Here is a 26,285-nt window from a genome sequence, read left to right on the forward strand (position 1 = left end):
CTCTTATGGAATAAGCTCCCAGTTAGTGTTAGGGAAGCAGACACCCTCCCCACCTTTAAGACAAGGCTGAAGACTTATCTTTTGATAAGTCCTATAGCTAGGGATTGTTAGCATCCCTTAGTTATGCTGCTATAGGTTTAGACTGCTGAGGGACATTTCCTGATACACTGAGCTTCTTTCTCTTTCTCTTTTATCCCTCCCCCCAATGACAGCGTTGCATCATTAACATGTATGTCTCCTATCTCAGCAGGTCTCCTTGGCCGGGAGTAGCAGTTCCTGTTGTTTGTTGTCTTTTTGTCCTCTTCCCTCCACACAGCAGAGGCAGATGGCTGCCTGTCCTTGAGCCGGGTTCTGCCAGAGGTTTCCTTCCTGTTAAAAGGGAGTTTTTTCTTTCCCACTGTTGCCGGTGTGCTTGCTCAGGATGGGAGATTGAGTTGGACCCTCCAACTCAATCTGTTGGTTTCCTTATATAGGCTATTATGTATTGGCTTTCATCATGTTTTCTTCTCTGTCTGTAAAGTGTCTTTAGATGGCATTGCAATGATTTGACGCTCTATAAATAAAGTTGAATTGAATTGAATCATTTCAAAGGTGAGTAAAGAAACAGCACACGGATGATTTTAATGCTGTGTCAACTTAAGGGACCTTTGTGTTATATTAAAGAGTAAACGTGACAGTAATTGTGAGAAAACACTGCAATTTGTCTGTTTATTAACGCCAAGAAGGGAAATAAAAGTCAATAATTTTTCATAATAACTGATGACTGATATCATCAGCGTTGTTGTTGCTAGGCTACAAAAACAATAGCCTATACTCATTCAATATGATTTTGTTTCCCTCTCTGCAACATTACCAACATCCCAACAATTTGTCAGCTTTTTTTTTTTTACCACAGAAAATAAGATGTTGGACTCATTTTATGCAAATGCCCTGCCTCCTTTAGGAAGAGTAAACTGGTTCTTCTCACCTCCACCTACAAGCAACAGCAGCCAGTCATCACACAGACTGTAATCAATGTACTTTCCTTTAATACATGTAATGTTATATTTTATTGGAGAAGTTGTGTAATCATTAGGTATGTGTATTGTGATAACTGGTTGAAAAGGTTAATTTTAATTGAATATAATTTCATCTAATTTTATTTACTTCTTTTCAGCTGTCTCCTTAGAAAATTTGTCGTCACCACAAATTTAAATTATAGATATAAACATCTATGTTTCTATGTTTTTTTCTTGATGTTTTATGTTATTTTAAAATTTTTGTGTTTTGCTGTGAAGTGCTTTGTCATTTTTTTCATCTTGAAAGGCACTATATAGATGAACTTTTACTTACTTTACTTATCTGTAGACAGGACATTACACAGCCTCCTTTAGAAGAGGACATCTATTGGTTGAAGTCTTTTATAGCTCATCTAATTCTGAACCTCTGATGAAGTCTAAAACTTAATGTATCCATCTTCTTGGTTTGATAACAATTTTCTTCAATCGGATCATTTTTACATTAACAAGTTTTGAGCAGATAAAAATCCATCTCGGTATCAGCAGATGAGTTGCTCCAGTTTTAAAGTCATGAGATACAATTAGACCTTCTGATCTGTGGGTTTGATATGGTGAAGCTTTCTGATCATTTTCATATTTACATGAAAGTGGGACAGATTTTCTATTTATTCATTTGAAGTGTTTGGTTTTGTGGTGTTTGGTTAATGCTGGAGGAAAAGTGACCTTTTGCTCTGTGCTGAAAAACAACCTGTTATCACGTCATCACGAGAGCGTTGAGAAAGAGCACATCATGGCATTAGATATCATAGCTGGAGAAAATGGCAATTCTTTGGTTGTGTGACTCAGCAGCAGGACTTTTTAAAAGTTCAACTCTTGGCTCAGTTCTGAGACATTTTCAGAAGTCTGAAGATGTTGCTACCGGGTGTATTTATCCTTCAAATACTTTGTTTCGTTGGTGCCTATCCCAATGGTGCTCCCACTGGTGCCTGTGAAGATATGGTGCCTCGTCATGGAGTCTCGCCTCAGCCTTCACCAGCTCCTTACACTCTTCTCACCAATATGAAGACATTTCAGCCTGGCAAGCCCATCACTGGTAAGAGTCTTATAAAAACTCATGTTTAACAATGAAAGAAATATAACAAACTACCGGTATATAAAAATCAGAATATGCTGAAGACTTTTGGGTTTTCTTGCAGTCACTATAATTGGACCAGCATACAGAGGGGTTCTTTTGGAAGCTCGAACAGGCAGCAACACCAATGCTCTGGGGAGCTGGATGCTTCCTCCTCCAGACACAAAATTCCTTCAGGTGCCTTTCCCATTTTAGTCACTGTTGAACTGGAGATGTTATGTGCACAGTATGGACCTAAGCTTTTACACTGCTGCTAGTGTTACTGCTCATGCTCTTGCCCAAATAAGGAATCAGGAAGTATTGACAAATCCTCAAAACTGGAGGACAAAATGTATGTTTTAAAATAGAAAATACTTCCGCCAAGGGTAAATGTGTTTTGCACACAGTGCTCAGGGAATCCAGAAGGGGCTGTGACTCACGCCAACACCAACCTGAAGGGAAACACCACCGTGTACAACTGGATACCACCCAGCACCATAAGTCCTGTTTATTTCATGTAAATATACCATCTGATTTCAATATTCAGAATCTTTGTAAAGGCTATCATTGATTGCGTTTGCTTTTTACACAAATGATCTTCTTCCATTTGAAAAAAAGCAACTATCAAACCATGAAAAATCTCATGACTAAAGCTCTGTTCCTTTTCAGCGCCACTGTGGCTCAGCAGCGCACTGTCTTCTGGGTTAATGTGAGGTCCACTATTCTGACTAGTGGTAGGTACAGTAGAGTAACAATCAAACTAAATGTTGACAATTGCTTGTAATTATTTCAACGTCTCTCCTGTTTTTTTTTTTTTTACTAAGGAAACGGTGATGGAATCCGCCTAGCTACAGATACAAGTGAAGGAATGGCTGAAAAAAAATCTTTTCTGCTCTTAATATGCATTGTGGTGTTACAGTTTTTGAGATGAATATTGAATATTTGTCCCATTTTGTTTGCCTCTGATTGCAGTTCACATTAAAGTAAAAGAAGGTTTTTGCTTCTGCTTTATATTGTTTAACTTGTTTGTTTTTATACACTTTGAAGCAACGTTTCATGGCATGCATGTTAAGTATTTCTTCTCTTTCTTCCTTCTCTTGTTCTGCACATTGAGTATTAAAACTTCAATATAAAATCAGTCCAGCCTTCACACTTGATGTATCATGTACATTTAACTTCTACAAATGCAAACATTTACTCTTCATAACTTTACGATGCATCATCCTTTTAGATGCATAGTTTTTAAATATGTTCCTGCCCATGAAAAACAAAAATCAGCTATTCAGCAAAATGCGTTAGTTCTACAACAAGATGAGTTTTTCCTTGTACGTCACTTTAATTTCTATCATATTTTTATCCCAGTGTAATAAGATTAAACCTTGTGTCTAAGCAAACATGCATCTCTATTGATCAAGTTAATCTGCCGTTTCTATTAAAAATAATAATAATAATGCATAAATTTAAGATACTTTTGTCACTTTAGGAAAACAGATGAGTTGATCGAGAAAGTGATGAACAGTGTGTGAGACGCAGAATCTAATGGTGGTGTTTTTTTATTGACTGATTTCCATCCACTTATCGAGGAGTATGTTATGACCTGCTTTTTCCACATGGTTTGATCGCTAACCCAGATTTCTAGCACAATGTTGCATCGTAACACCAAAGAGGCTTAAAACAAGCAACTCATGTGACATTAAAAGCTCTACAAAATATACATAATTCCCTACTAAATTTTCTGATTTCAGCTAAATATTGCACCACAAACCCGACAAATGAGTGCAAAGATGTATGACAAACTTTTCAGTTGAGCTTTATTTTTATCTTTATTTTTTTAAATGAAAACTTTATGTAACAACAGATAAACAGGCAGAGTTAATGAAAATAATTGTCGGTGGGGGGATAAAAGAAAGAAAAGTAGATCCTAAGGCTCACAGAAGATTAAAATGTTTATATGTCACATCTTAAACATTATGAAGAGTAAACTTTCAGGACGAGTCACCTGACAGTCAGATTGTTGATGCTTTGATTAGTTTCTGCAGTCTGCACTGTATCTGTGACTTATTTGCCCTCATGTGGTGAAGTATTGATCTTCAACTGACCCAGTGGCCTGTGGTTGCAGCTTCAGTTAGAAAGGATACATCACTCAATTATAATTAGTCCCTTTCCACTACATGCTGAAAACTATCTGAATATTTAACGGGGATTCAACTATGGGGAAATAGGAACCAGGCTTACCAGTTAGTTCAATAGTAAATGTTTCATTGACTTGTGGAACAGTAAAGCCCCTCCTCTCTAGGTCATGCTCCGTATCACATACCACTTATATCCTTTTCCATCAACACAAGGTCAGTTATTTAAATGCTAGAAAACAATGGAAAACTACATGGGATTAGCCAAAAGGCAACAGATAGCATGATATCTTGGAAAGGGAAACGTTTTCACTCACTTCAGTGTACGAAATTCACAAAATGCCCACTCTAGTTTAAAACCTTCTAACGTGCAGAAACATCAGATGTATATTTTAATTGCTCAAACTAATTTTCTTATTTTGATTGAGCTTTTTATTGTCTTAATTATGACTGAAAGCCTTTCTCTCTCACTATCAGCCAACAGAGACATCCTCTTGTTAATCTTTTTCTAATGTCCTTCTTACTGAAGGATGTTGCACAGGCTTTACATCTATTAGTGACACGTTTCATCATCCATTGACCAAATAGTCACCTTATTTTACCTAATTAAAATAATAAGAGTGCCTGAAAGTTTGTTTAATTTTTTAATGTATATACATTTGGTGCACACAACTGGCTATTGATAATTAAGGTTATTGTCTATTTTTGTTATTAATGACTGTTTCTAGATCATTGTGATCAGAAACTGAGCTTAAATAGGCCTATAAATTTCTACAAAATCCATGAAATTTTGCTTCCTGCACGGTAGCAACAGATGTCCAGCTGTACTGACATGTACATAAACATAAACATAAACACTGCAGCTTAGACTGGGTCAATAAGGGTGACAACAATAATCCCCTGAAACATCTGCCCATCTATCAACTCTGTTACATTGAGCACACAAGTCAATATAAGTACTCAAAATGCAAAATGGGCGCTGCTGCTTGTAGGCAAAGGCACAATCACATATGACACATGCTCCAGTAACATAAGTTCTCATTGATGCCGATCAAACACCCATCCAAATGCACACAGTGTGCAGATTAAGGCTATACTTTGCTGAAAGCACTTAGTTGACATCTCTCAAATCTGCATTTTTTTTAAATTTTTATTTTACTTTACATTTTTTCTTCCTTTTCTTTAATCAACATGTCCAGCGGCTTAAAAAGGAATGGCCAACCTATGGCTGCTTCTGACCACTGGCATTTATCAATTCAAAACACACTTGTGTGCTCCTGAGTATGCATCCCATTCAAATCAATGCCATTCTCATTACAACATATTTTCATCATTGTTATATCTGCATTATGTAGTATCTATCACAATCAAGTAACCATGGATTAAGATTTAAGCAAAGCTCTTTTTGAGTTAATAATATGTAACTACAGTTTAAAAGAAGTTGGGAATATTTGGAAATGTGTGTGCATATTCAGGATCATGACAAATGCTCTAGGTGTCCAAGCTGAGGTGAACTAATCGGGGAGTGTGTAGCTGACTTGGATTTATTTCTCAATAAGTAACCTTACACACTCATAGGCATATTGAGCAGCAGCATATCAATTTGCACAAACCATTGCAAATGCAGCATCTGTGAATTTAGCTACTATGTAGAGGGAATGTGATGATTTGCAAAGTGGCAGGAATCATATGATGTGACTTACATGTATCATTGACTTAAACACTTGTTTTAATATGTCTTTATGAGCTTAGGTTTCTGTTCATATTAATAGTAAACAACATGTCCGTTGCGTAAGAGCGTGCTGGTTAAAGGGTTTGAGTGTAGGGGTGGGCCGGTTTACATGAAGCGTGGGTAGGGGGTGGGAGATGGAGAGATGCGAGAAAGACAGAGCATGTGTTGAGCAGTGAGAGAGAGAGGCACACTCAGAGAAAAGAGCTTTGGAGCTGCCAGAGGACAAGATAAGCAGGGACAAGACATTGTTTCAGAGCGGGGATAACAGCTGGTTTGAAGGGATGAAGAGCCTACCTGACAAACACTGTGGAACTGGCAGGGACACTGTGGAATAAGTCTGGAATGTAATACTGGAGGATATAAACATCTTTCAAGTACCAACCAGGAAATATTTGAGGACTACTAGTGAAAAACCTTTTTTTTAACAGCAGACAAAAGAATAACAGAGCACATGTTGCACATGTTGCACATGTGCAACCCAAGAGGACACCTAAAACCACTAGCCTTTTCTCTGGAAGGAAACGTAGACTAAGTTAGTTTTGGCTTTGCTCATGTTAAAGTGAATGCATAATCTGATTCATCATATTTAGTGCATAGTCCTGCAAGGAAGGATTAGAATGGGGAGTTCAAGGGTTGTTACTTGAAAACAGTCCACAAAGAGACACTTTATGTCTGCAGAGTCTTTTCTTCGAATGCTGCAACTATGGAGGCTTGACACTTGCTGCATTATGAACTGGTAGAACTTTTAGATCCTGTAGGTTGGAAGTCTTACCTCGCTGTTTGAAACATGTGGTCCACTGAGAGCATGGAGCCAGAGAAAACCCACACCCAGAGCAGCTTGCTGAGCAAGGTCGATGTGCCAGACCATGCTCACTATATTGTCGCTTCATTTGTTTTTGTAATTGGAGCTCTAGGCATCACTGGCAATGCCCTGGTTATGTTTGCATTCTACAGGTGAGCAACTGACTTATGTCTTTTTTATTATTATTTCAGATGTTCACTTTGAAAACATGTAATTGTTTGCAAATGTTTTATGTGGTGTGTGTTTCTGTGAGTGCATGTGAACATTTGTTAGAAGGGTTATTTTGATCATTCAAAACCTTTGTATCTCTTTTAATTTTAAATACATGTTGTTCTTTTAAAATGTGCTCAGCTGATGTCACAGTGACTCAGATGTGACGATCTCAAATCTGATGGGTGTCACATCGAAGGGAAACATGAACATGCCAACAAGTTATTTGTGCAGAAAATTATTTTTGCAGGTTGTGAAGTTTAAAAATAAAGTAGTTCATTTACAAACTTAAAAAGACAACAAAGTTGGAAACCTTTTTTTTTTTTTAAAATAAAAATCTTTTTCATTCAGTATTTCAGAAGAAAATAAATTGGCACTCAAAAGTAAGGAAATGTATTTGTAAATATCTATCAGAATAGATTAAATGTGATGTTAAAAGAATGTTATGTCCTGTTTCCTTGGAATGAATAATGCAAACTATTCTACAGAGTAGCAGACTTCCTATTAAATAGCAACAAACTATAACTTTTTTTCTAGCAACTGTACATTAGTGTGCTGCATGCCATAAATATATTAAATAAATCAATGAATGAGACTGATGCAGCTTAAACATGATGTGCATTTCACTATGAATCCAGGGTACCACACAGTTTAAATGTGTCGTTAAATGTACGTTAAATGTATCCATAGAAGTGTTCAACAAGTGATGTTAAAAAAAAAAAAGAAGCAAAATCTCTTTTATCGTTGTCTGTCATTCTGCAAGATGAGTCGCTACTGAAGTGTTGTTGAGGATTCTGGAGCGATTTAGTATGTGCCATGTAATGTGGAGAGACTATGACCTCTTATTTCTGCAAGTGACATTAAATGTTCCACGGAAACTGGGTCAGTATGTGTGTGTGTGTGTGTGTGTGTGTGTGTGTGTGTGTGTGTGTGTGTGTGTGTGTGTGTGTGTGTGTGTGTGCGCATGTGTGTGTGTGAGAAAAGAGCTATGTGTATTATTGGGATTGTCAGGAGCTCTCATATTCCATCTGTCCATCACCAAAGAAAGATTTGATGGAGTCTTTTTTGCTTTGTGCTCATAATTTCAGTTCACTAGATCAGAAATCCACATAATGTTATGAGTTCCAAGAAAATTCAGCTTTCATACAAGCAAACACACATACACACAAACAGTGGAAAAATAGAGAAGAAAATAACTGTATGATGTCACTTGGTATGATGATTGTTTAAGGAAAAGGGAAATACTCTAGTAAATGTGCTCAACTCCACCAAGGATATTTCAGATAAATACATTTTCATCTCCAAAAGCAGTAACGCACATATTCACTGTCTGAATAGATGTGTTACTGTCTGGTTTGTAGTCCCACTTTGGGAACAACTGCCCTTAATTCATGGGTTATAGAAACCATTTAATCAGTAAAAAGCTGTTGGAGACAGAGAACAGCATGTTGCTCGGTCAACCTTGTATGAGCACACAATTACATAACCACTACCAGCTCAGCAAACCTGTTATATATATATGATTAATGCTAATAACTAAATGTTCTCTGAATTTTAACTAATCCATTAGAAAAAATCAACTTAGTTTTATAGAAATGTGTGAAATAATCTGGACCTTTTCAGCACTTCCTTAACATCAACCTCCCTAAAAAAAATCCCACTCATTCATTCAGCATATAGCTTAGAACTGGATTCACAAGCTCCAGTATACACAGAAGATGGTAAGATTCAGCAGCGAGCTCAAACTATGTTATCAATATCAAGCTACATATGAAATGAAGTCAAATGAAATTAGATCAAAATGTACTTTATACCAGGAAAACGTTTCAAAATAGTAGAAAGATTTTTTTTACTTTCATTTTCAGTTGTATTAGAAGACATTTGGTGAGATTTAAGGTAATACTGTGGTTTGGGCTGGCCGAACCAAAGCAGGAGTCACCTTAGAAAGTGGTCATGACAGTCACCAACATCCTGGTTGGTAACTGGTGGCTGTGTCAGGGTAAATCCAGCCTTTGCTTACAGTTTGACACCACAGCTCATGAAGAAGAACCATTATCTTCTAGACTAAGTTGATAACTGACTTTTCAGTTTCCAAACCAACATTTTTCTCTCCCTGAATGTACCAACTGGTTCAAAGTTAGTTTTGCTTATTGGGACCCCCATGGAGTCCTGCTAGTATGAAAACGGAAAGCATGCAGGACACAGACTTTCACGGTTGTGTGTCCAAGTTTTCACTCTGGCAGATAAAAGGCTGACTCCAATCACCCTACTTGTGTTTTTGATTAAAAAGAAAAAGTTGCCTCAGGTCCTGCAGTGGGTCTCACAAGAAACAAAAATGGCAATGTTCCTTTAAAAGCACTCACTGACAACACTCTTTACACAAGAGGGAGAAATTATTTGAAATACTGTGCTGTTACAACATAAAGTCACTAGTTTTCTCTGCAAAAAAATCATTTTTGTGGCTTCCAATCTTTAAAACCTAACTACTTTCATTGGCACGTAATAAAGTGGGAATTGTACCACATAAAATTGAATTGTAATCATTGTAACACATAATGCTCCACCACTTCGTAGTGCTGTTTGGAGTTATGGTCATTTTACACCTTTTTCTCAAGTTAGGTTGTCAAAAGCAATTTAGTAAGAGGGATCAAGTGTTGTTCTATCATGTTTGGTAACTTTTCATGAATCAGAAAACAAAACTCAAGCAGATGCTATATTTCATAATGTATGATTGAAGCTCACTTAAAAAAAAGAAACAAAAAGGCAGTTACAATAACAAAATGAGTCATTAGTCCTGAAAGTAAAGTTTTGTTGAAGACACTGAGGGGGAAACTCTTAGCACTCGCTTATCTTTATGTTGTATGAAGAAGGTGCAAAATAAATCAAATAAATGATGTATTTGCTCTAACAGAGACTTGGGCCTCTGTTGACTTGGAACAGAATTCTCACTTTTATCAGTATGACCTCTATGGCACAATCCATGACTTGCCATGGTTTTAGGGGAAACGACTGGCTCTTGTGCAAAGATGTTTACTAAATAAAGTAGTAGACAGGCTAACAAATCAGACAAGCGAATGCTACCCCATCAGCTGACATCATAAATGATGTGATGGTTTCAAGCTCAGACATTTCAGGAGGTAATATGAAGTCAGGAGTAGCCTGTAGATTGCTAGCTTATTTCACTGAGCAACAGGTTCATTTCAACCGATCACAAACTAAACAGGTCTTGCAAAGTGCTGCTGATGGAACTGATGCGCTCAGATGGGATTGGATCAAACCGCTTCATGCACTTTCATGGGGGTGTTGGTCAACATCAATACTCATTTTTTGTTTATCCGTTTATTTACTGCTATATACTCTTATAGCCTTTGAAAAAATATATATTATTTTTAATGGAGGTTTTAAAATGTTCTTATAATATTAATAATATTATAAGAATAATATTTCAAACGTGACAAATATTAACATATATATTTCATATATTATCTTTTGTACAAGAGTGCAGCCATCTTGCAGTACCATAAACGGTGACGTCACAGGGTTGGTTGGTTCTTTGGCTGCGAGCTGAATGAATCTATTCTACCTAAAGCAGTAATACAATTAAGAAGAGTGGTACAATGGAGGACGAAACTGAAAGACTGAGTGAATATAATAATCCCATTGCCTACACTTTCGAGGCGATACGCCGGGTGAGTCGGGCAGCGATGAGGAGGGAGGAGGAAGATGAGGAGTCGGTGCTTCTCTATGGGGCGGAGCGGGTCGGCACTACTACCTGGTGTAGGTGTGGCTGCTGTTCTGCGATGCCCACAATAGTGGTGTCAATTTGCTGCCAAGACTCTGACTTAGACCATGTCTTGCACGGTAAATCGTGCATAACTGAAGTTCGCACGTTTGATTTACTGTGCCGGGTGGTGGACGTTTTGGAGGTGGCCATGCTGTCCCTGAAGGATGTCCGAGCAGAGACACTGGAGTGTCCAGTTAACTAGAAAAGCTAGTTAATGTTAGTAATCACTGGTGGTTAAATCTCAAATAAAATAAACAGTGCAGTGAAACAGTAATATGATGGAAAAGATGCAAACAATATTTCCATTTGTAATTAGCTAATAAAATGCTGCTAGCTAATGACAAGCTAAACATTAGCGTTAGCTAACAATAACATTAGGAGCTCGTCTAATGTGTGAAGTTGTTTCCTGCTGTCAAAACATTTTTAGTGTATAAAAACTGTACTTTTGTAATTACAATAAAGTTTAAAGATTAAAAAAACCCTTTAAGTTAAATTTATATTAGCTTGTTGAACAAATACAAACAAGACTCGGGGCCAATAGGAGGGTTCTTCCTCTTCAGTGCCGCCAACTAGTGCAGAAGCACAGTTCTTCTTTTTAGCGGAAGTTTGTGAAAATTAACTGTTTTTACACCCGGGAGCAATGCAATAGTGCCCCCCCTTCTGCCTCCTCTTCTCTTTTGGTTCACAAGTCTCCATTGTTTACTCTGTTGTCTCTCTTAATTTGATACGCACAATGGGACTCTCATCAGGACCGCAAAACCAACCAACCCTGTGACATCACCGTTTACGGTACTGCAAGATGGCGGCTGTCTTGCTACAAAAGATAAAGCTAAACTATGGTTTTCTTGTATATGTTAATATTTTTCACGTTTGGAATATTATTATTGATGAGATGATGACTGAGTCTTGTAAATAATGTTGGTTTGCTTGACTGTTTCATTTCCACTTTAAATCATGATTATTCAGTTGAATTTATTATGTCATACAATAACTAAAAGGTACACAACCTTAATCCTGCAAATAAACATAGTCTTTCATGAATACTAAATTTATTCACTGAAAATTTTGTCTTAATTTTACACTCTAATTACAGCTGTGCTGTAAAATATGTTTCTGCTTACAATCATACATCTAACTTCTGTTTCTATCTTGTGTTTCTTGAGTGTAGCAACAAGAAGCTTCGTAACCTGGCCAACTACTTCATCATGAACCTGGCAATTAGTGACTTCCTCATGGCTTTCACACAGTCTCCAATCTTCTTCATCAACTCTCTCTACAAAGAGTGGGTTTTTGGAGAAATGGGTAAGACAATTAACTCAGATCTGCCATACTATCAAGTGACATGAAAAAAAGTTTTTGTTGCCAAAGTAGTGATTTTTCTTTTTTTTTTGCTTTCATTAAAGGTTGTAAGGTATATGCATTCTGTGGTGCCCTGTTTGGAATTTCTTCTATGATAAACCTCCTTGCTATCTCAGTTGAACGTTATCTGGTTATCACCAAGCCCTTGCAGACCATACATTGGAGCTCAAAACGAAGAACCACTCTTGCCATCCTTCTGGTCTGGCTTTATTCACTGGCTTGGAGTTTGGCTCCACTCGTTGGATGGAGTAAGTTTTCTTATTGTCTTCCTGCATACATCCTATATATATAAATAAACATACATAATACATACATGAATATTTTTTGGATCATCCACCTACAAAATCAGACCTAAACTGCACATCATGTAATTGATTATCCCACTTGTACTACACAATATCACTGGTGTTTGACCTGACATGTTTGTATTTATTATATTCTGTTAATATAACTTGAACCTTCATGTATTTTTTTTACCCTTCTAGGCTCCTATATCCCAGAGGGGTTGATGACATCTTGTACATGGGATTATGTTACTTACACAACAGCCAATAGGAGCTATACAATGATGCTTTGCTGTTTTGTCTTCTTTATTCCACTGGGGATTATCTCATATTGCTATCTTCGGATGTTCATTTCTATAAGGAAGACCAGCAGGTACTATATGCTGCAATTTGTGATGAATTTTCCACATGCGTTATAATCCCACAATTTGCAAAATGATGAGTATGATAATGTTTTAGTCTCTAGCTCTCTATCTAAATGCTCCCTCCACACTGCTCCACTTACAGGGCAGTAGAACGTTTGGGAACTCAGGTGAGAAAATCCACTCTTATCAAGCAGAAGTCCATAAGGAATGAGTGGAAATTGGCCAAGATCGCATTTATTGTCATTGTGGTGTACGTCCTCTCTTGGTCACCATATGCCTGTGTCACACTGATTTCCTGGGCTGGGTAAGAACATTTTATGTGACTATTTTTTTCTTTTTGTCTCCTAGTAAATCTGTTTTATGCTTTGAAAAACTGTTTTTAAAGCTTTGTTTACGTAGATGTCACATAGTGTCACTGTCAGATTACATGTATGTATGTGACTGTTTCAAGTGAATTTGGATAAAAATTCCACTCTAACCTTGTGCACTTGATATATGCACTTTCACTTTTGCACTTATGCATTTTATTCAACATTTACCACAACTGGTATCTTTACTTTACTTTTTATATCTGTTCTTTGTTAATATATGTCTGCTGTTGAAGTTTGTTTGTGACCTGCCAAAACAACAGTAAATAGCAGTAATACTAATTCTATGTGCATTCACATTTTGTATTTTTTAACTTGGGTTCATTAATGTGCAACATGTCTGTAAATAATAATAATAATAATAATAATAATAATAATAATAATAATAATAATGATAATAATAATAAACAGATAAGATTCACAAATTAGGAGGAAAATTCTGAGCAAGGAAGTAAACTTTGAATAAGAGCTTACAGTTTTAAGTACACATGTCAGTAATTTTAGAAAATCTGCTCAACTGACTTGTTCTTCAATGGGAAGAGGATACAAGCACCATCTGTTAATGGGGCCTTAATTTCATGAACAAGATCGTCTTGCAGTAGTGCAATACAGGAAAAAGAAGAAAGAATATGAGTTGACAAACAAAAGGATATCACTGTAGCCTTACATAAACAAACCATTTTTTCAAGACTTTTGAAAAAAAAATGTTTTAAAAATATAAATCAGTTGTTGAAGTATATTATCAGATTTCACTTGAGGGGATCTTGCTCCTTTGTTTTTGGTGGAAAAGTTCCTCATTATGGGATTTTATTCTGACCTTCATATGTTAGAATGATTTTCCTTAATATCACTCCATGCTGAAAAATAATAAAGCCATCGTTACATGCATTAAAAGGAATTCATAATAGGTGATAACAATTGTTTTAAGATTAATTCGTACCATCTTACAATATGAGGGGGAAGACATACCTCACAAATATCATCTGAGTCCTTTGAGGCTTTTCTGACTGCATTATCACACACAAACACACATACTAAAACATCAATAACATCATCTGGTACTTCTTCACTCAAGCAGACACTGGTTGTGTTAGAGCATGTTCTTTTAAAATGATTAACTTGATAGATTCGCCGAGTTACTGTATTGTATCAGCAGGAGGAGATTAAGTACATTTAATAGTGACAGAAGTTGTTCAGTGTCACTAAACCAAATGTATTTCCTGAAGCAAACTCTAGGTTAGTTTGTTGTTATGTAATTTTGAAATTACATATTTTTCCTGCTCATTCTCAGGAAAAGGTAGCCTTGCATGGTTCACACGCAAATATAAACACACAAACACACACATGAGCATACACCATCAGGTGGACTTAACCAACTCTCTCTAGCAGCTGTTACATGCTAATCCATGACCAAATATGCCCCTTCATTATGTTAAAACAAAAACAAAAAAGAAAACAGATATGCAGAGGAGAATGTGTACTGTAGAAAGAATGCTGTCTTGTCCCACAACAAGGATGTAAATGACAGTAGAAGGCAAACCAAATAAGAATCCTTACACATACAAGCAAAGCATATACTTTCTTTTCTATTTTTTTTAAAGTTATACCTATATATATATATATATATATATATATATATATATATATATATATATATATATATATATATATATATATATATATATGTATATATAACTATATATATATATATATATATATATATATATATATATATATATATATATATATATATATATATATATATATATATTTTTATTTTTTTTTTTTTATCTCAACTAGCCATGCCAACATCTTGTCACCGTACTCCAAAGCTGTCCCTGCAGTCATAGCAAAAGCCTCCACCATCTACAACCCTATCATATATGCCATCATACACAACAAATACCGGTGAGTGATTGAAAACTGATTGTGTTTTATTTCACTTTTTATTCTTTCATTGCACAAAACATTGTTTTACACAGAGGTGTATAAAGTAGAAGTAGAAGTAAATATAAAGTAGAAGTCCAGCAATGTTTTTGGATCTACCAATGGCTTTAGAACAAGTGTTTTCACTAACAGGCTCATCTACTTGCAGTGGAGCTGAGCTATTAAATTCATCTGGTTCAGTGCCTGGTTGGAAAGAGCTGCTGGACAGGACTTCTACTTTCCATTTCTACTCTATAGACCTATAGTTTTATATAATTCAAAAGAAAACAAATACATTTCAGCCTGACTCACTGTATTGTTGTGTGCTTCACAGGATGACTCTGGCAGAGAAATTTCCCTGCCTCTGGTTTCTATCTCCCCCTACTCGGAAGGAATGCATCTCTTACTCTATCAGTGAATCATCTTTTAGGGACTCCATAATCAGCAGACAGTCCACGGCTTCAAGGACTCATTTTATTAATGCCTCTCCCAACCGCATTGATATGGTAATGAAGGGATACAGATTCTGAATGTTATCATTCAGATATGAACAATAATCAGTTTCATCCATTTGAAGATTATAGACATTTGTCAAATATCAGTGAAGGTGTTAGTGGTGGAGGGGGAGGGGGGCGGGGGCATAGAGGAAATGACAAAATATTTCAGGGTTGCCTTAACGACCTCAAAGCAAACAATATTAAGATTAATACAAATACCTCAACATCCCCAACTGAGAGGTTCCAGATTTTAAAAGATTTAAATGTTTAAAGTAAAAAAAAACTAATGATGCAAGGATGTAACATTTAAGAGTGTAATATGTGTAATTAAAAAATTTTACATATTTTTATATCAGATAATTGTAAAATTTGGATAGTTCTTACACATAAATGACAAATTCAAACAAATTCAAACTTTCTTATTAAAAAAATACTAATTTATTTTATTGTAAGATGTGTTCACGCTTTCAGCTAGGCAAGAAGAAATTTCAACCAATATCTTATTCCTGAGCCATCTAAACAGTTTTCTGTGACCTTTTATAAGTTGAAATAGTGTTTTACTCATAATGGGGATGAATTTTGAACTTGTTTTTCATTATTATTGTGATTTTTCCATTTGGTAGGTATTGAGGGATGTGGAGATGGACCCTCAGCGACGAAAATCAGATGATTCCTTCAGACACATGTCATCATACACCCAGTCTAACAAATACAGATCCTACAAAAAACAATTTGAGCCGAAAGCAATAAATATCAGCAAACCAGAGAAGGTAAGAAATCACAGGTCATAACAGTGTTCAAACATGAAATAAATTATTGTGTCATTAATTTGTTTGTCTATTGTATGTGTTTTGTTGTGTTTGTTAAAATCACCAGCATCCTTCTACTATGAGTGATCCAGTGAGCAACAGTGACCATGAGCTGGTTTCCAGTTCTCTGACCATTGCCACGGTCCCTCTGCTAGTTCTTACCAGGCGACGCAGTGAGAGTCTGACTGAAGAAATCTCAGAAGCATGTGATGAGAGAAACAGCATCAGTGAAAGGCTGAATAGCCACAAGAGCAACTCTTTTGATTCCCTGAATTTAGGGAAAATACAATCAGCTGATCCCAAACCACCTCAGAGTGTTCCACGGATAATTGTGATCAGTCCCACCACTGAAAGCAGCCTCATCAGCCACGACGGTGTCCGGCTAGAAGACAGCATCGAGGCAATTGAGAACAGTGTTTTTGTTAGCTTAAACTTCTCATCAGAAGTCTTTGAGGCAGTGAAACTTCTCTCTTGACCAACTAGAAGCCTAAAACTTTATTTCTTTTTGGACTTTTAACACATCAAGTAGACAGAAAGGTTATCTATTTAGTCATTGTTTCATCTGGTTGAGTCATCCTGAAAATCCAAGTTACACCTCTCTGCTGTTTGAGATACTGTAAAGCAGAAGAAAGGCCAGTAAGATAAATGAAATAATATAAGCAGATTCTGGCATAAACGGTTGTTGGTTTTGTTAGTTTTTGATAGAAACACAACCACCCTATGGGATATCATAGGTTGCTGCTTGCTTTTCCTCAAAAATAACGGCAGTGACATGTTTTCATAAGCGAAGTGCTGAGGTTTGACATAAGAAAATTACAAGTACACTGGTTTAACCAAACGTTTGTAACACTATAAGGAGAAATAGTAGAATTTTATTTATATGTAGAACATATTATCATTGTCAGGAACTGCTGAATGACATCCTCAGTGAGTCGACTGTGGTTTGTGATAATCTCCTTTTGTTATTTTACATAAATCATATATCAAAGTGTTGAGCACAAGAAATGAGCACAAATTACTGTGAAACGCAGGACTTATTCCACTGTTTGGGTCTTTTAACATCTGGTTGTAAGGATGAGCTGTGAGTGAAAATATTTGTTTCTTTATTGTGATTTGTATTTGTATTTATTTTGATCACCATTAGCTATTGCAATACAGCTATTCTTCCTGGAGTCATTCAGGCAATATGGACCTTTGTATCTCTTCAGTAAGACAGCAATGTAATAAAAACATTAAGATATTTATTCTGGTCAAAGGCTAAGAATGGTATGCATCTTGAAGACAAAAGAATTTCATCTCTGTGAGAGGCAAAGATAAGGACATTTTTAGAACAAAATATATGATATTCATCGTTGTTAGAAGGCATATGGAGGAACTCAATAACTGAGTTAGTTGATTTCATTGCCCCCCTATCTATCTATCTATCTATCTGTTTTTTTTAGCTCATTCACACATTTCTTTGGTTCTTTGGTAAGCAAAACATGGAACAAAACAACCACTATTGTACAAAGAAAATGGTTTATACATAAAGTATTGTGTAGGATATAAAGGTTTAGGTTTGCCAAAAAAGAAAAAAAAGAAAATGTCTAGATGAAATGTATTGTTTTATCTGGGTGTACATCTTGCATGGTGTGAAAAATGCAAATGGTTAGATTTATTGGCTAAAGAATGAATGAAATTTAATTAGTTGGTGATTAATATACCATACTTAAAGAAGTGTTAAAATATAAAGAAAAAGCAAGGAGGAAAAACCCCACAATCCTCTCAAAAGGTCACCTATTTGAGGAGAAACAAAATTCCTTTAAATGTGTTCATTTTCACTTTTGTTTGATTGTGGATAAATATTAATTGTGTTTTATTTTAACTATTGCGATTATCATTTCCACATCAAGATCAATTAGTCAAATGAGCATGACAGGTTTCAAGGAGTCAGGATCACACTGTGACTAAATATGATTTTACTTTTGTTGTCCTCTTTCAGTAATGCTGGATTGACATTTTTCAAAGCCTGATCTCACCATGTTTAACTTTCCAGAGATTTAAGGTACTCCCCCCCCCAAGTCCATCTGTCACTGACTTTAATATTCTCTTACAGTCTGCCACAAGAAAGACAATTACAATCTAGGGTTTAGAGAATAAAAATCACCATCAATCTTGAGCAGAAAGTTAATACCCTAGAGGAGTTGTGAAAAGAAAAAACAATAAATTAAAAAGATGATAAAAATGCTGTTTCGTGCAGAGCTTGGGTATGAGGGGAAAAATGGACATAGATTTTCCTAAAACATCCTGCAATGGGATGGCAACCTGCCAGGGTGTACCCTGCCTCTCACCCAGTGATTGTTGGAATGGGCTCCATCTCCTCTGTGACCCTTATTTGTACAGAAAATGAATGAATGAATTCGACTTAAATCAGTCATTTTTCCCTACTGCTATTGTTGTTATGAGTGTCATTGTCCCGACACGACTGCCAGCACACTTGCACTGAAAGACAATTAAATTTCCCTGACTGTAAATCTCTGTAGGTATGTCATGATGCAAACTGAGAAAATTGACTTTTGCTATGTAAGTGAACATCTTCTCCACAATGTCATGTTTGTTCCCTACTATGGACCAACTCTTTGTTATTACTATTATATTTTTTGGGAGTTGGGGAGAGATGGTATCGTGATTACACAGCTGGACTTGTGTCTGGAGAACCCACCAACAGAGATGAGATGAAGAGCTGTGTCTGCTTGAGCAAGGCCCTTAGTTTCTCTGAACTACTCCTGGCTACCAAAACATGGGAGCCCTCTGCTCCCTAGCACGTCTAGGACAAATGCAAAGCCAAATTTGAAGACTGAAAAGGTAATTATTAATTTTCATTTAGAGTACTTCTGTATAATTCACATTCCTTGAATGTATTGTGGACAGATTGTTATTGTGTTTGCCATGAGCAGAGTTTTATGCCAAATTGTTGCTGCTTTATGTACTGTTTTTTTTTCATTTGTGCAACTGTAAAAATGTATGAAAATATAACAAATGACTAATATGCGTGACCAACACCATAGCTGTATGAACTCATGTTTCTTTTTTTCTTATTTGTATTTTCTAAACTCAGGTTTGTTTTCACAATCTTGAGTTTAATAAACCTGTCTAAAACTCAAGTATGCACAAGTATTTCTGCACAAAAGGCTGATGGGACACAAAGCTAATGAGAAACAGCTGTCCTTCCGTAAACCTGCCATGAGAAAGATGCTTTGTGATGCAAACACTGAGGACTGTTTAGATCCAGCTTGATATTTTGCTTGCAAATAGTTTTATATATTGGACTTCATTTATCCTTACATAAATGTGAAGCCTTTTGAAGTCATGCTTCTAAACAAACCAAATGATTAAATGCTTTATAACTAAATAAATTTTGTTTTTTTCAGCGTCAGCTTGATTACAGCACCATCTATGCCATGTCAGATGATACTGCAACATGAAAACACACATGAACATAATCCCAAATGTGTCCCTCCTGATGTTTTGCAAAACCGTGTTTCAGAAATGTGGCAAATCCAAGATGATTTATTGATTGAAATGTATGACAGCATCTTTGTTAAACGTTAACATGCTAACAAAAATAAATATTTTATGGGAATGGTGTTCATCTAAATGATCTTAGTTAAATAATATTTTTAGGTCAGTCACTATGTCTTTGGTTTGAATACCTTGTTGCAAAGGAGGAACAAAATACTTTATTGCAATTAACAAAAACAATACAATTCTCTTTTAAAGATACTGAATCCTGTTAACATTTTAAGTTAAATCATTTCATTTGTAACATCAGTAAATAGCCACTGGAGGGAGGTAAAATCCAGAATTTCTAAAGCAACCTTCATCCGTCTTTCTTTGTTTTCTAGGCTGTGATTTCCTGAAAGAAAGCAACAGAAAACAGTCTTAATCCACAATAAAGGACAAAAAAGACCTAAAATGATCTTAGATTTAGATGATTTCAGATTAACCTATCATCTCAAACATTTACCCATCTAAACTTGAAATGTAGAGTTTTGCATTGTTATGTTGCTGAATATAATCATATTGTTTTTGACAAGACATCTGAGTTATTTCTTTTCTGATTCAGTGATCTTTGTACCAGGTGCAGTTGGCTGAATGTGTGATGGTGCTGCTCCTGAGCAACTCAGATGTTACATCATAATGGGAGGAAGTATAACCAGTTAACAAGCATAACTTGCCTCTGATGTAATTTATACCTTTTTTAGTCAAATGAATGAATGAAATTACAACTCATGTCAAACCTTGACACTGTCCCACCTTGTGGGGACTAATTAACAAACTTCTTTTTGTCAATACGTTTTAGCAGGCTAAGTGTCTGATGCGTTATAAGTGCGTTTACACAAAAGAAGGCATTTGCCTTGAGGACGAAATAATTTCCCATAGTGGTGAAAGTTTTTTTTCATCTAAGCTTGTAATATTATGTCTCTGTTAAGGATCAATCTCTTGGAAAACAAAACAACAAATACAGAAACATGTCCCAGGACCACTCAGGGAAGCAGTGTGAGTGAGGGTTTACATTTGAAACACACTGAAGCAGGACAGGTTACATGCATTTGAGGCATCAACAGAAATGATTATTTCTATTCTACAGTCATTTGTCAGATGCATTTATCCAAAAGCAATTTACATGTGAGAAGTGATAATTACCCATTGCAGTTAACCACACACAGATGTCTTGTGGGTTGGAGGAAGCTAGAGTATCCGAAGAGAACCCATGTGTACCCATGTGGGGAGGACATGCAAATTCCACACACAAAGGCCACTGTTCAATCCTCCTTCCAGTTGATATTTGAACCAGTGACCTTCTTGCTACAAGGCTGCAGCGCTTACCCCGACATCACCATGCAGCTATTACTAAACTGTAAATGGAGCTACCTCTTGCTTTGCCAAGTTGGGACTGCTGCTCACAGTGGAGAGTTAAGAATCATTGCACTTAAAAAATGTAGAGTCAGTCAAAGAAGTTGTCTGAATTCAGACATTTTATTGTTTTATTGTATTGTACAGGCTTTCTTCAGGGACTATGGATGCAAATTAGACTGTTGGCTGTAATCTGGCATGTGTACATATGTTGCTATAGATGTTCATTAATATGCACTGTCCCTTTCAAATTAATTGTATGACTGTTCTTTTGCCTGATTGTTGCTTCAAATGAAAGCATCAGGGCCTCCCACATTTGAGTCTCAATGCATTTTGTTTGTGAATCTGCTTCGGATTTATTGGGCTAATTGATGCATGTTAATTTATTAAGGTGTAATTGTAGCTACATTTAAATTAGGATCATTTACAGAATTTGCCCAATGGATTGCAGATTATTTAAATTGAGAAATTTAATTAGGAACTGCTAACATTCATATTCTACAGAAAAGTTAGTCGTTCAAATAGACTTCCTCCTTTGTAAAACTTTGCCCGGCCTTTGCTCTCTTCGGTTGTTTGTACTTGTTTCTCTCTTCAGCTTTGTCTTTGTCAAATGTAATGCAGCTCAATTGGTTTAGATCACAGTCTGTCTCAATCTAACAGTGCAATGAAGTGTCATCCAATCAGCTGTAAGATGTTTTTCAGCAAAGCCTAATCCGGCTCTTCTGTTCTTTGGGCTTATAAGTAGTTTTCAAGTACAGCTGAACCGTTTATATTTTGGGTGATATTGTGACATCTATAATTAAATGTCTACCTTCTGGGGAGATGTGAATGGAGTTTTTCTTTATTATAGAAATGGTGTGTGAAATGGCATCATCTATGAATTAATTGTTTTATGTCCTGACAAATTGTAGATTTGGCCACTTTTAATCTCACCGATTTGTTTTTAAGGAATTGAAATTTGCTTAAATTAAAATAAAACATGTTAATAAAATTCCACATGACCTACTGAGATGAAGACAATAACACAACTCTTCTCAACAAATAACCTTTCAGTTAAAACTTGCAGAGAGCTGCAGTGGTTCTAAATACTCAACTCTTATTCCAGTTTGGATGTAAATACCAAAAATAAAAGTTGATTTAATTTCTATTTATATATAGACCTAATTTCACATTGATGTATTTCTCAAACTTGTTTTGGCCATTAAATTTGTTCTCCTGTAAAGTGAAGCCTTGGCTAATGGCTGGCATAGCTTGTAACTGATACAGTCTGTGCAGGGAGGGTGAGGGGATTGATGTGTAGAAAGAGTGTGTGTTTGTGTGTTGGGAGGAGGGGTTGCACTATTGATGTTTGGTGGTGCTTAAGTCTGTGCTGGATGGAGCAAATGCTTTTATCTTCCCCTGAGACCCCACCGCCTCTAAAACTCTGCCCATGGCGACTGATGTATGGGAGGAAATGGCAAGTTTATTTGCAGACACCCATCCATGTTTATGGAGACCCTGACTGACATAATTCACTTCATTGCCATTACTAAAATACACCTTATCATTTTCTCATTTAACGTGAACAATAAAAAAAACAAAAAAACAACAAATCTTATATTCCAAAAAGTCTGCTGAAGGTCTGTCTGACCAGCCAAAAATTACATCACTTTTCATCCAGTTTGAGTTGCTCCTTTGAAAGGTCATAAATGTAGAAGTGCACACAACCCTAATTCAGATTCAGATAGAATATTCTTTACCTTCACTGTTTTTCTCTTTACATTAGCCTACTTTTCCTTTGTATTGTGTTTATTTCTTCCATTTTCAATTAAAGGAAATGAAACATATATATATATATATGTGTGTGTATATATATATATATATGTATGTATGTATGAGTAATATAATACAATACAATACAATACAATACAATACAATACAATACAATACATGTAATATAATATAATATAATATAATATAATATAATATAATATAATATAATATAATATAATATAATATAATATAATATAATATAATATAATATAATAAGGTCACTGGTTCAATCCTTGGCTGGGGAGGGGTTCGGTCAGTGGCCTTTCTGTGTGGAGTTTGCATGTTCATGTTGGAGAAGTGGCTCCAACAGATACCTGAAAAAAGCATCAGACATTTCCATTCAGAAGAGTGCAGCTAAAATACTATGTAGGATCTTCTCAAGCTCCCAGAACTCTGGTAGAAGACCCAGGCTTGAGATGTGCAGCCACCCACCCTACCCACATGAGATGGAAGGGTAGGTGAGGAAAGAGGTTATTTTTGTTTTATTTATTTATTTTCTTGTTGAGTACCATTATTGTCTGAGATTCTATACATATATATATTCATATACAACCATTTCATATGAGGAATTACACAAGCTGAACATAAATATCTGCACAGTTTACCTCTTGGTGCTAAATCTATTTTTTTTACTCTAGAGTTTATCAAGTTTTTAATTTGAAGTTCTGAAATGCTTTTGTATGATCAAATAGCAAACAAACATTCATGTATTTTCTACATATGATTGCTCCAATGCAGGGTTGCACTGCCTGGACATATCGCCAATCCATTTAAGCAAACAGCAAAGCGTGTGTTTTTTAAATGATATAATGCAAAACCTTTGGAATTTCTTAGCATTTATCCATGCATCTATCTATTTATCCACCCACTCATCCTTCTTCTACTGCTTCTGCAATGACTTCTGTTACAAATATTCCTATGTGCTTAAAAACAAAGACATTCATAGAATAAAACAAAACTAAAGCAACTAATTTAAATAAAGTGAGAAATTAAATATGAAGAGCTCCAAAATATTTTGGTGGAGTGGGGATTGGAGGATCGCAGATATGACCTGGGACACCTGGGACCTGGGATCTCTGCAGTCATGTAGTCTGTTAGATGTAGCTTGGCAATTCATATGTTCCAATAACATGTTCTTTCCATATAAATTTACACCAAAAAAATCTTTTTCTTTTGCACATATTCCTTCTGCTGGTGTTGCATAACACCTGTGGCTCCTCCAAAATCCAAAACAGTGTTTTAGCAGAGAGTGGATGCAATCTCTTCCAAACAGGGATCGTACTCTCATTTTTTTTTTTTTTTTAAGGCCTTTCATTTTCCCTTTTCAGAACCACAGCAATTAATATCTGCCTTCTTTTAGATGTTTAGTTTAAGAAGTAGTTTGAGATGAAGACCAAATATGTCATTTTAGTCCAAACTGTGACTTTACACCAGCACAACGATAACATGAAATATTATCAACGTTGCTGCTACAAAGGAGAGCCTTTGCTATGATTGTTTATCACTCTGCCTCCATACAGGAGGCAGCAGAATAATTAAAAACAGCTGATCTCAGAAGTCTTGGATGAACTGAAACTTATCCTCTGGATGTCCCAAAGGAAACATTACACTTAGCTTTTAAACGTCTCTCTTTGACTAACCCAAATTTGACCCTGACACGAAGCAGAGTTGTGTGCACACTTATTGTTTAAGAGTGCATGTGTCTGCATTTGCATGTTCGTACGCACCACCTGTGTATTTATATCGAAGGCCAGATTTCTTTCAGTTTATCTTTTTCAGTTTGGATGATCATTTGAGTCGGAGATATACGTCTCCCCTTGTGCTTGTCTGTGTGTCTCTGATTGCTTGGCTGGCAAGTGCAGATAAATATTTTCCACCGTGAAAATAAACAGTGATTGGGCTTAGACAGCAGATAAAGGCTGCTGATAAGATTATCATCTGGATTCCAGGCATGCTTCCTGTATAATGCTTTCTGTATTTTTTGGAAAAAAAAAGTTAATCTTTTTAAAGTTTTGCACTTTTGTGAGGTTTGATGCAATATTTATTTAAAAAACAAGAAAGGCTAGTTATAAACTAGGGTTTAGTTTTATGACCAGACAAGGTCATTTACTCATATTAATTTCTATATGTTGTTGACTATTGGTAAAAGGTCTGTGAGAGAGATTGCCACTATACAAACCCTGACCATGCATGATTCACTGTACAGAGATGAGATGAGGGATTAGTTGGGCTTATATTGGTCTGGAAGGGTCAGACTGATTAGATGGCTGGCAGACAAATACAGTCCCCAAAATAAACAACCATGCCGGTGTTTGGATTTCTATTTGTAGATCAGTAGCCATATATATCCCATTCCTGCAAGTATGTTTTTTTTTTTTTTTTTTTTACAAATTCAAAACTATCTACTTTATAACGATCAAAGTTTTCTCCCAAGGAAAAAAAAGACATGCATTTATTTCTTCTCAGTCATGATCTTGGAAATGAAACAATTTTAAACTCATTTTGCAAAAAAACTAAGCATTATAATATCATGCTTTGGCTACACCTTTATGGTGTATTTACTCCATTCAAAGCTGTGCAAATCTGACTTCAGACTGATTCAGAATGAATGCTGTTCAGACTGCTCTTGTTGTTTCCAGTTTGACCTAGAAATTGTATTTCCTTTCAGGTTACATGTGTTCATTGTGTTCGTGGACAGCTGCCAGGATAGTAGGTGGGTGGGTGTGGCAGAATATGGGGTAAATGTGGGGGTGCAGGGTCCTCCCTTTTTCATGTGAATGATACATTAAATGTCATTTCAAGCGACAGATTATCTTGCATTAAGAGGCGGAGCAGGTCTCAGCACGGACATGGGTGTCTGGCTGCGGGCTGCTAAGCTCTGATCATTAAGAATGTGGGGAGGTGAGCATATGGGGACTGGAATAGAACATTTGAAAGAACAAAGGCCTTTTTTTCTGCTGCAGCACTCTCTATTGTTAGTGTTTGATATCATTATCCTCTTGTCCACAAACCCCTTTTGTGCCCTCTATTACAGTTTTTGGCTATTATCCATAATTTCACTCTGCAAGTTGATCAATCCGTAATCTACAGGAAGTTATGTAGACAAGTAGACAAGTTTAGGGAAAAATATCTCTGTGTAATTAAAACGGGTTCTTTTGTCACAAGAGAATGAGAGAAAATAAGTCATCAATATTTCAATGTTA

At 36.0% G+C, this 26,285-nt stretch overlaps 2 protein-coding genes across 2 annotated transcripts; both read left to right on the forward strand.

The window, feature by feature from the left end:
- Positions 1–1,907: 1,907 nt before the first annotated feature.
- LOC306764473 (putative defense protein 3) lies at positions 1,908–3,075 on the forward strand (the record flags this gene model as incomplete). The annotated part of the gene is made up of 5 exons (XM_079251647.1): positions 1,908–2,091; positions 2,195–2,307; positions 2,517–2,626; positions 2,779–2,843; positions 3,029–3,075. 5 exons carry the CDS (start codon positions 1,908–1,910, stop codon positions 3,073–3,075), a joined length of 519 nt encoding a protein of 172 aa, XP_079107773.1.
- Positions 3,076–6,757: 3,682 nt separating this feature from the next.
- On the forward strand, positions 6,758–16,849 carry LOC306763752 (melanopsin-A-like; the record flags this gene model as incomplete). Its single annotated transcript, XM_079250648.1, has 9 exons — positions 6,758–6,924; positions 11,935–12,068; positions 12,170–12,373; positions 12,611–12,782; positions 12,917–13,078; positions 14,943–15,050; positions 15,403–15,574; positions 16,189–16,335; positions 16,442–16,849. The coding sequence occupies 9 exons, from the start codon at positions 6,758–6,760 to the stop codon at positions 16,847–16,849; spliced, it is 1,674 nt and encodes a 557-aa protein (XP_079106774.1).
- Positions 16,850–26,285: the final 9,436 nt, after the last annotated feature.

This window comes from Telmatherina bonti, assembly GCF_933228915.1.
Source record: "Telmatherina bonti genome assembly, chromosome: 13".
Lineage (NCBI taxonomy): Eukaryota > Metazoa > Chordata > Actinopteri > Atheriniformes > Telmatherinidae > Telmatherina > Telmatherina bonti.